The sequence below is a fragment of the Salvelinus alpinus genome, chromosome 34 (genome assembly GCF_045679555.1).
Source record: "Salvelinus alpinus chromosome 34, SLU_Salpinus.1, whole genome shotgun sequence".
Lineage (NCBI taxonomy): Eukaryota > Metazoa > Chordata > Actinopteri > Salmoniformes > Salmonidae > Salvelinus > Salvelinus alpinus.
In genome coordinates, this window is record NC_092119.1 from 2,414,782 (window position 1) to 2,430,936 (window position 16,155).

A 16,155-nucleotide genomic window follows, 5' to 3' on the forward strand; every position below is an offset into this window, starting at 1 on the left:
ACAGCTAGCGGGCCGGGGCTAGCAAGCTAGCAGAATGGCCTCAGAGGGACGTCGCGACGGAGGAAGTCTGTTTATAGCCTCCTCGGGCAGAGCCTCCTCGTGCGTTTAGGTCACTAGACCAGTCATGATGGATTAGTAGGGTTCCGTGTGGTAAAGGGGACCAGTCCAATTGGCAAAAATAGGTATAGTGGGCCAAGAAATTGTCCGATGGACCTATTCAGCTAACAGCCGATATGCTCTAGACAGCTAGCGGGCCGCGGCTAGCAGGCTAGTAGATGGTCATTCAGGGGATGTCGCGACGGAGGGGCCAGTTGAATAACCCCCTCGGGCAGAATAGGTTGGTAATCCAGTCGTGAAGTACCGGCGGGGCTCCGCACCGGCAGTAAAATGGGTCCAGGCCAATTGGCAAAAGAGGTATTGTTGCCCAGGAGTGGCTAATGGAACTCTTCAGCTAGCCGGGAGATGGGCCTAGCATGGGCTAGCTCCAGGCTAATTGGTGCTTGCTTCGGGACAGAGACGTTAGCCAGGAGTAGACACTCGGATTGCAGCTAGCTAGCTGCTATGATCCAGGTGGAAAGGTTCAGAGCTTGCGGTGGGAATCCAGGGATATGGAGAGAAAATAGGTCCGGTTATGAATCGCGTTGTGCAAACTGGCGAGAGTTTTCCAAGCTAAAGGTTAGCTGATGACCGCTAGCAGTATATATAGATATATACAGCCTATTTATGGTTTCAGAATTATCTGAGTGACAGAACTCAGGCCATCTTGATAGATGGGGTTAAATCTGAGTTATCTTAGCGACAGAACTCAGGCCATCTTGATAGATGAGGTTAAACCTGAATTATCTTAGTGACAGAACTCAGGCCATCTTGATAGATGGGGTTAAATCAGAATTATCTGAGTGACAGAAGTCAGGCTATCTTGATAGATGGGGTTAAATCTGAGTTATCTGAGTGACAGAACTCAGGCCATCTTGATAGATGGGGTTAAATCTGAGTTATCTTAGCGACAGAACACAGGCCATCTTGATAGATGAGGTTAAACCTGAATTATCTTAGTGACAGAACTCAGGCCATCTTGATAGATGGGGTTAAATCAGAATGATCTGAGTGACAGAAGTCAGGCTATCTTGATAGATGGGGTTAAATCAGAATTATCTGAGTGACAGAACTCAGGCCATCTGGATAGATGGGGTTAAATCTGAATTATCTGAGTGACAGAACTCAGGCCATCTTGATAGATGATAGATGGGGTTACATCAGAATTTCTTGAGATTCAAAAAGGTGTTCCTCAGGGTTTGATTTTGGGTCCATTGTTGTTCACCTTGTATATTAATGACGTAGGAAACACTGCTAATACTTGTAACATTCATCTCTATGCAGATGACACCGTTTTGTGTTCCCGTGCCACCTCAGGGTTAGGGTTAGTGTTAGGGTAATGGTTAGGGTTAGGGCTGACCCTAACCCTCAGTGCAGAAGGCCATTCGTGTACATCAGCATGACTTTGATTAAATTCAGAAATCACGTACAGATCTTAAACTAGTGTTAAATACAAGTAAAACCAAGCTCATGCTGCTCTCTAGGTCATGAAATGTTGACCCTGTAGGATCTGCATATTTGCGCTATAAATGGAGCCCAAATTGAGCTTGTTTCTCAATATAAGTACCTGGGTGTCTGGATTGATGACACGTTGTCCTTCGTAACGCATATAAAAAAATCTGACTAAGAAGCTAAGATCAAAGATAGTTTTTTTTATATCGAAATAAATCAGGCCTTAGTATTAAAAATAGGAGAAAGATTGTTCAAACAAAGCTTCTCCCTGTATTGGATTTTGGTGATATTGTTACCGTACACGCGGCAACTTCTGTTTTAAAACCATTGGACGCAGTCTACCATTACGCAATACGTTTTATCACAGAGGACAATTTTAGGACTCATCATTGTAGTCTGTATATAAATGTGGGATGAACCTCACTGTCTGTAAGAAGAGAGCTGCATTCTCTTGTATTTATTTACAAAGCAATCTGACAGAAACTCCCTTCATATATAACTTCGTTAATTAAGATAAGAATCAATAAGTTACCAAACCCTGTTCACAGGAGTGGATAACACTAGAGATCCCTTCAGTCTACACAGATTTGGGAAAATCAGCATTTTGTTTTTTTTGTCCCTAATTTGTTTAACAATATGCAGAGTTCACTGCAGTTACATGTACTGGTGCCACTCAGGAAGTTTACATGATTGACTGAGGACCTCTATGTAGTTGAATGTGATTGGTTTTATTAAATGTTTATTTTTGTTTATTGTGCTGAATTATATTGTTTTATACACGTGTATGTTTTAATATCCTGTTTTTATTGTAATGTGTACATGGCTCTCTTGTACAAGAGATGTTTAATCTCAATGTGACTCCCTGTTTAAATGGGTTAAATAAAATAAATAAAGGTATTCCCTGTGAATCTGGTGATGTTTTTCTCCCCTGTTCAGAGAAATTAGTCATTGACGTTTGCTTGCATTATTTACCGTAAAGTATGTGTGATAGTACCAAGTTTTGACCACTAGATGCCGCTGTTGCTACTATACCATCACATTATTTGATCAATTTTGCTGGTCTCTTGTGTTAATTAAATAGATCACAACATTTAATTTGCAACTTTGGGCAGAAAACCAATAGATTTGGCTCATTATTAAAATAAATTGTGTGGTCATCCTGACAATTAAAGTCAGTCCTCCATGAAACCAATTTAGTTATTTTATGCTTAATCTGTGTCACAGGAAATGGCCCCCTTAGTGTGTGTGTGTTCCCATAGACTTCTAGTCATTGAGCCAACAACTATCCATTTAAAGCTACAATCCTTAATTTAAACAATAACAAAGTGGTCATACCATCTCTGTTTTGTTAGAAAGCTGAGGGATGGGCCTAGAGAAATGTAACCGCTCTCAAATGCAAAGACAGAGCTGTGGATGCAAGGACTGATCACCCATGAAATCAAAATTATAGTTTTAACCATGTTTTAATGTATACAGTATTTGTTTACATTGTTTACAAACATTGGAGTAAAATAAGCATGAACTTTATTGATATGCTGCTAAATTATAGGCCAGTGGAGGCTCCTCAGAGGAGGAAGGGGAGGACCATCTTCCTCAGTGAATTTCATAAAAAATAAAAATATACTAGTATATACTAATATACTATATTTAGTATACTAAATATATTCACGTCACCAAATAATTGATTACAACACACTGTTTTGCACTGAAGGTCTACAGTAGCCTCAGCAGCACTCTGTCGGGTAATACCGTGGTGTAGCCGGAGGACAGCTAGCTTCCATCCTCCTCTGGGTACATTGACTTCAATGCAAAACCTAGGAGGCTCATGGTTCTCACCCCCCTTCCATAGACTTACACAGTAATAATGACAACTTCCAGAGGACGTTCTCCAACCTAGCAGAGTTCTTGCAGCATGAACTGACATGTTGTCCACCCAATCAAAGGATCAGAGAATGAATCTAGTTCTGAAAGCATAAGCTACAGCTAGCTAGCACTGCAGTGCATAAAATGTGGTGAGTAGTTGACTCAAAGAGAAAGACAATAGTTTAACAGTTTTGAACAAATACATTTCTTCAAAAATAGACAGACAGACAGACAGACAGACAGACAGACAGACAGACAGACAGACAGACAGACAGACAGACAGAGTTAGCTATATTTATAATCAAACACCTGGCTCAAACAGAGTGATGCTATGTTACCTAACTGTCTATGGCTATCCGACACTGGAACTCTTCCAAGTCAAGGTAAGCTTTTGGTTTTTATAAATGTATTGCCACATAGTAGCTATGTTGACTATGACATTAGCTAATATGGTGACAACGATATAGTTTGTGGTTACATGTTATGATCTGAAGGTTTGGCTTGGAAAGTTTTTTTTTCCTGGCCACAGACAGCTGATGTGTTGTGCACTGAAGTCCACAAAGCAAAGAGAAAAGGTGAGGAGGACGAGAGAGCATAGATGTGAGGAGGAATTATACAACGAGCAAAAGGGATCATGCTTTTTGTATGTGGCTGCTATGAAAGTGAACTGTGTTTACGTGTGATCAGGGGTGTATTCATTCAACCGATTCTGTTGAAAAATGTTTCTTTAAACAGAAGCAAAGGGAACAAAATAAGGATAAATATTCCTAAATGTGTCCAATAGAAACTCTCATTTGCAACTGTTGTGCTAATGATTACATCCTTGGATCAGATAGATGCAGGCAAGGTTGTGCAAGGCGGTATTGAATGTGTGTCAATGTCTGTCACCTTGATTACTCAAATTTCTCTCGACCTGTGTGCACCTACGATGTAAAATTTCATTCATAGTCTAGGTTGTAGCAACCTCATGATGGGTACAGGCAACATTCTAGAATCATGTAGAAGCCTAAACCTATCACTGTTACATTGAACTGGGTGAATGGAATGTGAATTACAGTAACCTAAACCTTTCACTGTTACATTGAGCTGGATGAATGGAATAAAGAATGACAGTAACCTAAACCTGTCACTGTTACATTGAACTGGTTGAATGGAATATGAATGACAGTCATCCATTATGCTGTAATAGAAATAAGGCCATGCTCATAAAAAATAATGTATCGTCCTCCCTCGTCTGAAACGTCACCGAACGTCACTGTTATAGGCTTATCTGAGTCATGCAGTTAATGGGATATTGGGAAAAGCCCTGGAATGACAGGGTGTGTCTGAGCACCATATGGCCTATAGTCTATAATTACAAGTCAGGCTGCGGACCTTAGTGACCGAGTGACCGAGTGACATTTACTTCAGCTTTTACATCTCATCTGGGATTCATTCCAGCCCAGTGGCAGAAACTTCTAGACACACCCTAACAGCTGCACTTCAGTGGTCAGTGTCTATGCGGGGATATTTATTTGCACTGCAATGTCCATGGGTGTGGTGCTGAATCTGAATAGTAGCCTAGACTAAATAATAATATAAAACGAAACCTGTATGACCACGTCCTGGATAGAAATCTGCCTATATCACAGTAGCTTGACCATCAGCCTGCAGTGACAGTATCGCTGGGTTAACAACTGCCTTCTAAGTCGGGGGGGGGGGGGGCGAGTTTGGGAAACCCTGCCCTAAGTGACTGTTCGGCATGACATCATGGTCCTCATGGGACCACGGAGCGCGCACCACAAATCTACACTGCCTCTGCGCACATATGAGCGCAATATATCAGACTTTTATTTTATTTTATAGGGAACAGGTTGCTGAACACACAAACGCCAGGCATAGCTTGTTATCGGCATTCATTATCTGGTTGCTGCATTACTTCTTTTGAGTTAGGCTACAGACTACAGAAGAAGCGAGATGCGCCACGCATCAGGCTTTTGTCGAAAGAAATCCATGGCAGAGATTCTAGAATCATGATTATATGAGGAAAAGAAGATTCGGATGCACGCACGACCGATTCCACCGTCACCAGAAGACCGGAAAATAAAAGATACAGGCTTGTAACGTGCGTGCGAGCTGTCACAGGCGGGCACCAGTGTTGCCTAGCGCCAGACTACTTTGCGCCACAAGTAGAAAACAGGGGATGCACGAAAACAGTGAAGACAACCGGTGCACGATGCAGGACTGAATCTATATATTTCGCCTAGAATAACCAGACAGACGTTGTGTCGACTTGGCTATCATTTGAGTAAAGCGCGTCGAATAAGTAGTCTAATTTATTATCGAGAAGATGAGTGTAAACCAGACTGGGTATGATGGCATCTCTAGAGTGGATGGTGTCACGGTAACGGGCGGCCTCAACATCAGTGGTACCCCGAAGCTGCAACAGTGTGCTCAGCCTCCCGGTAACCGACCCAGGGATGCCCGATACCAGCAGCACGGCGGTCGGCAGCACCAGCACGCCAGCTCCGCTGTCAAACCGCCTAATTCTGAACGGTCCGAACCCGCGGACGTTGTGAAGCGCGCCATTGACTTCAAGACGCAAGGCACACAGTGTTACAAGGATAAAAAGTACCGGGAGGCGATTGGCAAGTACCACCGTGCTTTATTAGAGATGAAGGGGTTGTGCCGGGTGCTGGGAGACCCTGAAGCCAGCTCTAAGTCTCCTTCCTCGGTGCTGCCTACTATGACCAAATCAGACAGCCTGACGGACGAGCAGAAAGGTGCCATGGAGAACGCCGAGTTGGAGTGTTACAACAGTCTGGCAGGTATGTGATCATCGTTACGTAATTGTTCTATTGTCTTAGATAAGGACATCGGGGTTCGATGTCGCCCCACATATTACAGACTGCAGATCTAATGGTTTATTACTGCTCTATATCATCATCATCATCATCATCATCATCATCATCATCATCATCATCATCTTCATCATTATGATAACCACCATCATTATGTCCATTGTCCACACCGCCATGATTCATTGTAGCCCTATTCTAACGTTTAAACGTGGCTGAGAAAATAATCTCTGAATATGCAGCTGATATTCACCAGTCACCTGCCAGCATTTCCAAATGCCTCTACTTAGAATTGTACTAAACCTGCTGTCAAGTTTTAGGCATGAAGATTGACACATTGACATGTATTTTTATACTGTCTGTAGCCATTCACATCTAATTCCTGTTTCGCCAAATTCAAATGAATTGTTTTAATAATTCTGTAGTGATGGGTGGGTGACATCACCGGGAAAAGTCAAGTCCGGGAAAAAAAATGACATATTACATATTATGTGTTGTGATAATTGCGTTGTTTGCTCTATAACCTGTTAGTTCATATGCCTTGACACTGTGATAAACAAAGTATTCAGACCATTTGACTTTTTCCACATTTTGTTACCTTACAGCCTTATTCTAAAATTGATTACATTGTTTTTTTCCGTCATCAGTCTACACACAATACCCCATGACAAAGCGAAAACAGGTTTTTAGATTTTTTTTGCTAATTTATAAAATAAAATAAAAAACGGAGCACTCTAGAGCAGGTTTTCATCAAGGATCTCTCTGTACTTTGCTCCGTTCATCTTTCCCTCGATCCTGACTAGTCTCCCAGTCCCTGCCGCTGAAAAACATCCCTGCAGCATGATGATCCCACCACCATGCTTCACCGTAGGGATGGTGCCAGGTTTCCTCCGGACGTGACGCTTGGCATTCAGGCCAAAGAGTAAAATCTTTCATCAGACCAGAGAATCTTGTTTCTCATGGTCAGATTTTGGCAAAACTCCAAGCGGGCTGACATGTGCCTTTAACTGACGAGTGGCTTCCGTCTGGCCACTCTACCATAAAGGCCTAATTGGTGGAGTGCTGCAGAGATGGTTGTCCTTCTGGAAGGTTCTCCCATCTTCACAGAGGAACTCTGGAGTTGATCTGATTATTTTTCACCTCCCTGACCAAGGCCCTTCTCCCCAGATTGCTCAGTTTGGCTGGGTGTCCAGCTCTAGGAAGAGTCTTGGTGGTGACAAACTTCTTCCATTTAAGATTGATGGAGGCCACTGTGTTCTTGGGGCCCTTCAATGCTGCAGAAATGTCTTGGTACCCTTTCCCAGATCTGTGCCTCAACACAATCCTGTCTCGGAGCTCTATGGACAATTCCTTCGACCTCATGGCTTGGTTTTTGCTCTGACATGCACTGTCAACTGTGGGACCTTTATATAGACAGGTGTGTGCCTTTCCAAATCAGGTCCAATCAATTGAATTTACCACAGCTGGACTCCAATCAAGTTGTAGAAACATCTCCAGGATGATCAATGGAAGCAGGATGCACCTGAGCTCAATTTCGAGTGTCATAGCAAAGGGTCTGAATACTTATGTAAATACGGTATTTAAGTAGTTTTTTTAATACATTTGCAAAACTGTCTAAAAACCTGTTTTCACTTTGTCATTATGGGGTATTGTGATGTCATTATGGGGTATTGTGATGTCATTATGGGGTATTGTGTTTAGATTGCTGAGGATTTTTATTTATTTAATACATTTTAGAATAAGGCTGTAACGTAACAAAATGTGGAAAAAGTCAAGGGGCCTGAGTGCTTTCCGAAGGCACTGTATAGGCCTAAGGCCGAGACAATAAGAAGACACAGTGGCAGAATAAATTCAACCACACTTTATTTTCATCACCAAACCGGAGAGCAACATCTGTCTGGTGAAGTCCACCAAACATACTGCATGTAACAAACAGTTACATGACCTACAGCATGGTCAAGCAAGGTAATGCTTTCGGAACCACGAAAACAACTATTGATTTAGAACCATGGAGAGTTACAGGAAGTCACAAAGAAAACAGGAGCTTCCTCCGCTATTCCAGCACCATTTCAACATCATCAAATCATCTATAGTTAGTCTAATACAGTGACAACTAAAAGATACCAAAAAACTATTTAGTCCAATCAACATAAGCTAAATATGTGGCTGTCCATGTTACTCATTTCTGTGTGTGTGTGTGCGTGCGTGCGTGCGTGCGTGCGTGTGTGTGTGTGTGTGTGCGTGTGTGTGTGTGTGTGCAAGTAGAAAACACACGTTGACTCACCCTACTTGTAGAGAAAAGCCAATGCCATCCTCTTCTTTCATGTTGCCTAAACGGTCTATGACTCTGTCACCAGTACACACTTTTAGTTGTTGTTGTCCTAGGCTACCTGGCTAAAATGCTTGCACTCTAGCCTAATTATTTATTTATTTATTTAACCTTTATTCAACCAGGTAGGCTAGTTGAGAACAAGTTCTCATTTGCAACTGCGACCTGGCCAAGATGAACTGCTTTGCTTTGACACATACAACAACACAGAGTTACACATGGAATAAACAAAACATACAAACCATTAATACACTAGAAAAATCTATATACAGCATGTGCAAATGAGGTAGGATAAGAGAGGTAAGGCAATAAATAGGCCATGGTGGCAAAGTAATTACAATATAGCAATTAAACACTGGAATGGTAGGATGTGCAGAAGATGAATGTGCAAGTTGAGATACTGGGGTGCAAAGGAGCAAGATAAATAAATAAATAAATAAATACAGTATGGGGATGAGGAAGATTGGATGGGCTATTTACAGATGAGCTATGTACAGGTGCAGTGATCTGTGAGCTGCTCTGACAGCTGGTGCTTCAAGCTAGTGAGGGAGGTAAGAGTCTCCAGCTTCAGTGATTTTTGCAGTTTGTTCCAGTCATTGGCAGCAGAGAACTGGAAGGAGAGGCGGCCAAAGGAAGAATTGGCTTTGGGGGTGACCAGTGAGTAATTTCCTTTCATGGGAAACAATGCGCCAGGCTAGCTAGTTAACATGTTGAATTTCCATCCTCTCAGGCCAGGGACACAATGTATTAATTTATGGTTGGATCAGAATCACCGTTATAATCATTGGCCAGTACAAATAATTAAGTAAAACCACAAGTCCAAATCCCTATCTCCACCCATGGCTGATTTGGGAAAGGGCCAATTTTAGCTAGCTAACTATCCACCGGAGAGCAATTAAAATGGTTTTCTGTAAATTGTGTTTGGCTTTTGATGTGATGTCGTTGGTGTGAAGCCAAATCCAAACTGGCTTCCCTTGATAATTTTTTTTGGTGCGTCAGGACCATTCACAGCTGAGCTCACTCAGTTTAGCTCAAAGCTGATTGGCTATTATTGTAATGACTTTCGTCGGTGGAAAGAGAGGAGGACCAAAGCGCAGCGTGGTACGTTTCCATATTTATTGGAATACTTTTTCAATATGAACAAAAACAATAAACAGACGAAAACCAACGAAGCTACAGTCCTGAACTAGTGAACATAGAACACATGAACGCACGAACAGGAACAATCACCCTCAAACCAATAGTGAAAACAGGCAACCTAAATATGGTTCCCTATCAGAGACAATGCAAAACACCTGCCTCTGATTGTGAACCATATCAGGCCAAATGACAACCCTAAACATAGAAACACATAACATAGACTATACCCACCCAGCTCACGTCCTGACCAACTAAATAAAGACAAAACAAAGGAAATAAGGTCAGGAACGTGACAATTATTTTATATATGTTTTTTATCGAGGGAGGCCAAATGCTCCCTGGCTTCCCTCGCATTCAATGCTACGGGCGACAACAGTGTCATCCTCTTTTTGACCAGACAGCATCAGATAGATGAGCTACACACACTGATAAAGCAGGGACCCTGTTTCGTTCAGATGCTTTCTCCAGTGACATACATTTAGCCTCTTGCGAATTGATGGACATTTATGAAACACAGACAGATAAAATACATAATTTTGTATGTAAAAAAAAAAAAAAAAGATTGGTCGATTTTTTTAGTGGGGGTGGGGGGGAGCCTGGCTTCCCTTGGCATCCATGAATACACGCCACTGTGCCTCTCTTTCCTCCCAGCGTGCCTGTTGCAGATGGAGCTGGTCAACTATGAGCGTGTGAAGGAGTATTGTCTGAAGGTGCTGCGTAAGGAAGGGGACCACTTCAAGGCTCTGTACCGCTCTGGGGTGGCCTACTATCACCTAGGAGACTTCCACAAGGCCCTTCACTACCTCAAGGAGTCCCACAAACAGCAGCCAGCAGGTGAGGGTTAGGCTGCCTAGTCTGCTAACCCTATGCACATTTCACATATTATTCAATTTGATACACCATTTTGAAAAAAATGGATTTGTTTCTTTGGAATCGAGAAAAAAAAAGCGTTTTTTTTTTCTCCAGAGATACAGTTGAGACAGGTACATTCTGTTGAGGCAATCAATAATTAAAATGGAATTGAGAATGGCAGTGACTTCAAGTTTAACAGGATGTCAGCAAAGCAATTGGATGGAAGACTGGCATTTTGGCTAACCCCCAACCAGATTGATAGATTTAAAACCTATAACTCAACTGGCAACAGTTCACCCGAATAACCCAGAGGTCTTAATCAACATTTATAAATCAGTTGATGTTTATTTTCCCAAAACATCCTTTTTTCCCCCTGTCTTTATATTCCAGACACCAACGTTCTCCGTTACATCCAGCTGACTGAGATGAAGATCCGACGTTCTGCCCAGAAGGAGAAGAAAGAGACCACATAAACAACCAACTCACTGTCTTAATTTATTTACTAAGACTTTGCCCGAATTAGCACCCTATTCCCTATGCAGTGCACTAGGGACCTATGGGCCCTGGTCAAAAGGAGTGCACTGCATAGGGAATAGGGTGCCATTTAGGATGCCACCCACCTAACTTTTCACTCAACGTCAATTTGTACTTTTCTTCATGCTCTACTCAGACCACGATACATGGTCTCTGTGTTATAAAGGATTTCTATATAGATATGCTTCAGCCTTGCACAGCCACTTTATCCTTCCTCTTCTTCTTGCCAATTATGTGATTCATACCAACGTGTACTTTAGTACTTATGAGTATATGTCAACTATTTTATACAGATATGCAGTACCAGTCAAAAGTTTGGACACACTTACACATTAAAAGGATTTTCTTAATTTTTTCCTATTTTCTCCATTGTAGAATAAAAGTGGAGACATCAACACTATGATAATAACACATATGGAATCATGTAGTAACCAAAAAAGTGTTAAGTAAATCAAAATATATTTTATATTCTTTAAAGAAGCCACCCTTTGCCTTGATGACAGCTTTGCATACTCTTGGTATTCTCTCAACCAGCTTCACCTGGAATGCTTTTCCAACATTCTTGAAGGAGTTCCCACATATACTGAGCACTTGTTGGCTGCTTTTCCTTCACTCTGCGGTCCAACTCATCCCAAACCATCTTATTTGGGTTGAGGTCTGGTGATTGTGGAGGCCAGGTCATCTAATGCAGCACTCCATCACTCTCCTTCTTGGTCAAATAGCCTTTACATAGGCTGAAGGTGTGTTTGAGTCATTGTCCTGGTGAAAAACAAATGATAGTCCCACTAAGCGCAAACCAGATGAGATGGCGTATCGCTGCAGAATGCTGTGGTAGCCATGCTGGTTAAGTGTGCTTTGAATTCAAAATAAATCACAGACAGTGTCACCAGCAAAGCACCCCCACAACATCACACCTCCTCTTCCATGCTTCACGGTGGGAACCACACATACGGAGATCATTCGTTCACCTACTCTGCATCTCACAAAGACACTGGGAAGAGACCCAAAAATCTCAAAAAAGGACTCATCAGATGAAAGGACAGATTTCCACCGGTCTAATGTCCATTGCTCATGTTTCTTGGACCAACCAAGTCTCTTCATCTTATTGGTGTCCTTTAGTAGTGGTTTCTTTTCAGCAATTCAACCATGAAGGCCTGATTCACACAGTCTCCTCTGAACAGTTGATGTTGAGATGTGTCTGTTACTTGAATTCTGTGAAGCATTTATTTGGGCTGCAATCTGAGGTGCAATTAACTCTAATGAACTTATCCTCTGCAGCAGAGGTAACTCTGGGTATTCCTTTCCTGTGGCGGTTGTCACGTGTGCTCCCTCGCCGGCCTCTAGGTCACCAGGCTGCTCGTTATGGGGCACACCTGTTACCATCGTTACGCGCAACAGCGCATTATGACACTCACTTGGACTCCATCACCTCCTTGGTTACCTGCCCTATATATGTCACTCCCTTTGGTTCCTGCCCTATATATGTCACTCCCTTTGGTTCCTGCCCTATATATGTCACTCCCTTTGGTTCCTTCTCTATATATGTCCCTCCCTTTGGCTCCTTCCCTATATATGTCCCTCCCTTTGGCTCCTTCCCTATTTATGTCACTCCTTTTGGCTCCTTTCCTATATATGTCACTCCCTTTGGCCTCCTTCCCTATATATGTCACTCCCTTTGGTTCCTTCCCTATATATGTCACTCCCTTTGGCTCCTACCCTATATATGTCACTCCCTTTGGCTCCTTCCCTATATATTTTTTATTTTTATTTATTTCACCTTTATTTAACCAGGTAGGCTAGTTGAGAACAAGTTCTCATTTGCAACTGCGACCTGGCCAAGATAAAGCATAGCAGTGTGAACAGACAACACAGAGTTACACATGGAGTAAACAATAAACAAGTCAATAACATGGTAGAAAAAAAAGAGAATCTATATACAATGTGTGCAAAAGGCATGAGGTAGGCAATAAATCGAATAATTACAATTTAGCAGATTAACACTGGAGTGATAAATCATCAGATGATCATGTGCAAGAAGAGATACTGGTGTGCAAAAGAGCAGAAAAGTAAATAAATAAAAGCAGTATGGGGGGTGAGGTAGGTAAATTGGGTGGGTAGTTTACAGATGGACTATGTACAGCTGCAGCGATCGGTTAGCTGCTCGGATAGCAGATTTTTAAAGTTGTTGAGGGAGATAAAAGTCTCCAACTTCAGAGATTTTTGCAATTTGTTCCAGTCGCAGGCAGCAGAGAACTGGAAGGAAAGGCGTCCAAATGAGGTTTTGGCTTTAGGGATGATCAGTGAGATACACCTGCTGGAGCGCGTGTTGCGGGTGGGTGTAGCCATCGTGACCAGTGAACTGAGATAAGGCGGCACTTTACCTAGCATAGCCTTGTAGATGACCTGGAGCCAGTGGGTCTGACGACGAACATGTAGCGAGGGCCAGCCGACTAGGGCATACAGGTCGCAGTGGTGGGTCGTATAAGGTGCTTTAGTAACAAAACGAATGGCACTGTGATAAACTGCATCCAGTTTGCTGAGTAGAGTATTGGAAGCTATTTTGTAGATGACATCGCCGAAGTCGAGGATCGGTAGGATAGTCAGTTTTACTAGGGTAAGTTTGGCGGCGTGAGTGAAGGAGGCTTTGTTGCGGAATAGAAAGCCGATTCTTGCTTTGATTTTGGATTGGAGATGTTTGATATGAGTCTGGAAGGAGAGTTTGCAGTCTAGCCAGACACCTAGGTACTTATAGATGTCCACATATTCTAGGTCGGAACCGTCCAGGGTGGTGATGCTAGTCGGGCGTGCGGGTGCAGGCAGCGAACGGTTGAAAAGCATGCATTTGGTTTTACTAGCGTTTAAGAGCAGTTGGAGGCCACGGAAGGAGTGTTGTATGGCATTGAAGCTCGTTTGGAGGTTAGATAGCACAGTGTCCAAAGAAGGGCCGGAAGTATATAGAATGGTGTCGTCTGCGTAGAGGTGGATCAGGGAATCGCCCGCAGCAAGAGCAACATCATTGATGTATACAGAGAAAAGAGTCGGCCCGAGAATTGAACCCTGTGGTACCCCCATAGAGACTGCCAGAGGACCGGACAACATGCCCTCCGATTTGACACACTGAACTCTGTCTGCAAAGTAGTTGGTGAACCAGGCAAGGCAGTCATTAGAAAAACCGAGGCTACTGAGTCTGCCGATAAGAATATGGTGATTGACAGAGTCGAAAGCCTTGGCCAGGTCGATGAAGACGGCTGCACAGTAATGTCTTTTATCGATGGCGGTTATGATATCGTTTAGTACCTTGAGCGTGGCTGAGGTGCACCCATGACCGGCTCGGAAACCGGATTGCACAGCGGAGAAGGTACGGTGGGATTCGAGATGGTCAGTGATCTGTTTGTTGACTTGGCTTTCGAAGACCTTAGATAGGCAGGGCAGGATGGATATAGGTCTGTAACAGTTTGGGTCCAGGGTGTCTCCCCCTTTGAAGAGGGGGATGACCGCGGCAGCTTTCCAATCCTTGGGGATCTCAGATGATACGAAGGAGAGGTTGAACAGGCTGGTGATAGGGGGTGCGACAATGGCGGCGGACAGTTTCAGAAATAGGGGGTCCAGATTGTCAAGCCCAGCTGATTTGTATGGGTCCAGGTTTTCCAGCTCTTTCAGAACATCTGCTATCTGGATTTGGGTAAAGGAGAAGCTGGGGAGGCTTGGGCGAGTAGCAGCGGGGGGGGCGGGGCTGTTGGCCAAGGTTGGAGTCGCCAGGAGGAAGGCATGGCCAGCCATTGAGAAATGCTTGTTGAAGTCTTCGATTATCACGGATTTATCGGTGGTGACCGTGTTACCTAGCCTCAGTGCAGTGGACAGCTGGGAGGAGGTGCTCTTGTTCTCCATGGACTTTACAGTATCCCAGAACTTTTTGGAGTTAGAGCTACAGGATGCAAATTTCTGCTTGAAAAAGCTGGCCTTTGCTTTCCTGACTGACTGCGTGTATTGGTTCCTGACTTCCCTGAACAGTTGCATATCGCGGGGGCTCTTCGATGCTATTGCAGTTCGCCACAGGATGTTTTTGTGCTGGTCGAGGGCAGTCAGGTCTGGAGTGAACCAAGGGCTATATCTGTTCTTGGTTCTGCATTTTTTGAACGGAGCATGCTTGTCTAATATGGTGAGGAAGTAACATTTAAAGAATGACCAGGCATCCTCAACTGACGGGATGAGGTCAATATCCTTCCAGGGTACCCGGGCCAGGTCGATTAGAAAGGCCTGCTCGCAGAAGTCTTTTAGGGAGCGTTTGACAGTGATGAGGGGTGGTCGTTTGACCGCGGACCCGTGGCGTATACAGGCAATGAGGCAGTGATCGCTGAGATCTTGATTGAAGACAGCAAAGGTGTATTTGGAGGGCAGGTTGGTCAGGATAATGTCTATTAGGGTGCCCATGTTTACGGATTTAGGGTTGTACCTGGTGGGTTCCTTGATGATTTGTGTGAGATTGAGGGCATCAAGCTTGGATTGTAGGACTGCCGGGGTGTTAAGCATATCCCAGTTTAGGTCACCTAACAGAACAAACTCTGAAGCTAGATGGGGAGCGATCAATTCACAGATGGTGTCCAGGGCACAGCTGGGAGCTGAGGGGGGTCGGTAGCAGGCGGCAACAGTGAGAGACTTATTTCTGGAGAGATTAATTTTTAAAATTAGAAGTTCGAACTGTTTGGGCATAGACCTGGAAAGTATGACAGAAGTTTGCAGGCTATCTCTGCAGTAGATTGCAACTCCTCCCCCTTTGGCAGTTCTATCTTGACGGAAAGTGTTATAGTTGGGTATGGAAATATGTCCCTCCCTTTTGCTCCTTCCCTATATATGTCACTCCCTTTGGTTCCTTCCCTATATATGTCACTCCCTTTGGCTCCTTCCCTATATATGTCACTCCCTTTGGTTCTTTCCCTATATATGTCACTCCCTTTGGCTCCTTCCCTATATATGTCACTCCCTTTGGTTCCTTCCCTATATTTGTCACTCCCTTTGGTTCCTGCCCTATATATGTCACTCCCTTTGGTTCCT

General features: G+C 43.4%; 1 protein-coding gene across 1 annotated transcript; it reads left to right on the forward strand.

Moving 5' to 3' along the window:
• Positions 1–5,166: 5,166 nt before the first annotated feature.
• On the forward strand, positions 5,167–13,008 carry LOC139563678 (tetratricopeptide repeat protein 9A-like). The gene is made up of 3 exons (XM_071382534.1): positions 5,167–6,218; positions 10,369–10,551; positions 10,960–13,008. Exons 1-3 carry the CDS (start codon positions 5,741–5,743, stop codon positions 11,040–11,042), a joined length of 744 nt encoding a protein of 247 aa, XP_071238635.1. The 5' UTR covers positions 5,167–5,740; the 3' UTR covers positions 11,043–13,008.
• The last annotated feature ends 3,147 nt before the right edge of the window (positions 13,009–16,155 follow it).

What these genes read in the sequence shown, in the direction of transcription:
- LOC139563678 (XM_071382534.1), top strand. Translation starts at nt 5,741, where the DNA reads ATGAGTGTAAACCAGACTGGGTATGATGGCATCTCTAGAGTGGATGGT. An exon ending in GTGTTACAACAGTCTGGCAG is followed by an intron (nt 6,219 to 10,368) that starts GTATGTGATCAT and finishes CTTTCCTCCCAG; the next exon opens with CGTGCCTGTTGCAGATGGAG. An exon ending in CCACAAACAGCAGCCAGCAG is followed by an intron (nt 10,552 to 10,959) that starts GTGAGGGTTAGG and finishes TTTATATTCCAG; the next exon opens with ACACCAACGTTCTCCGTTAC.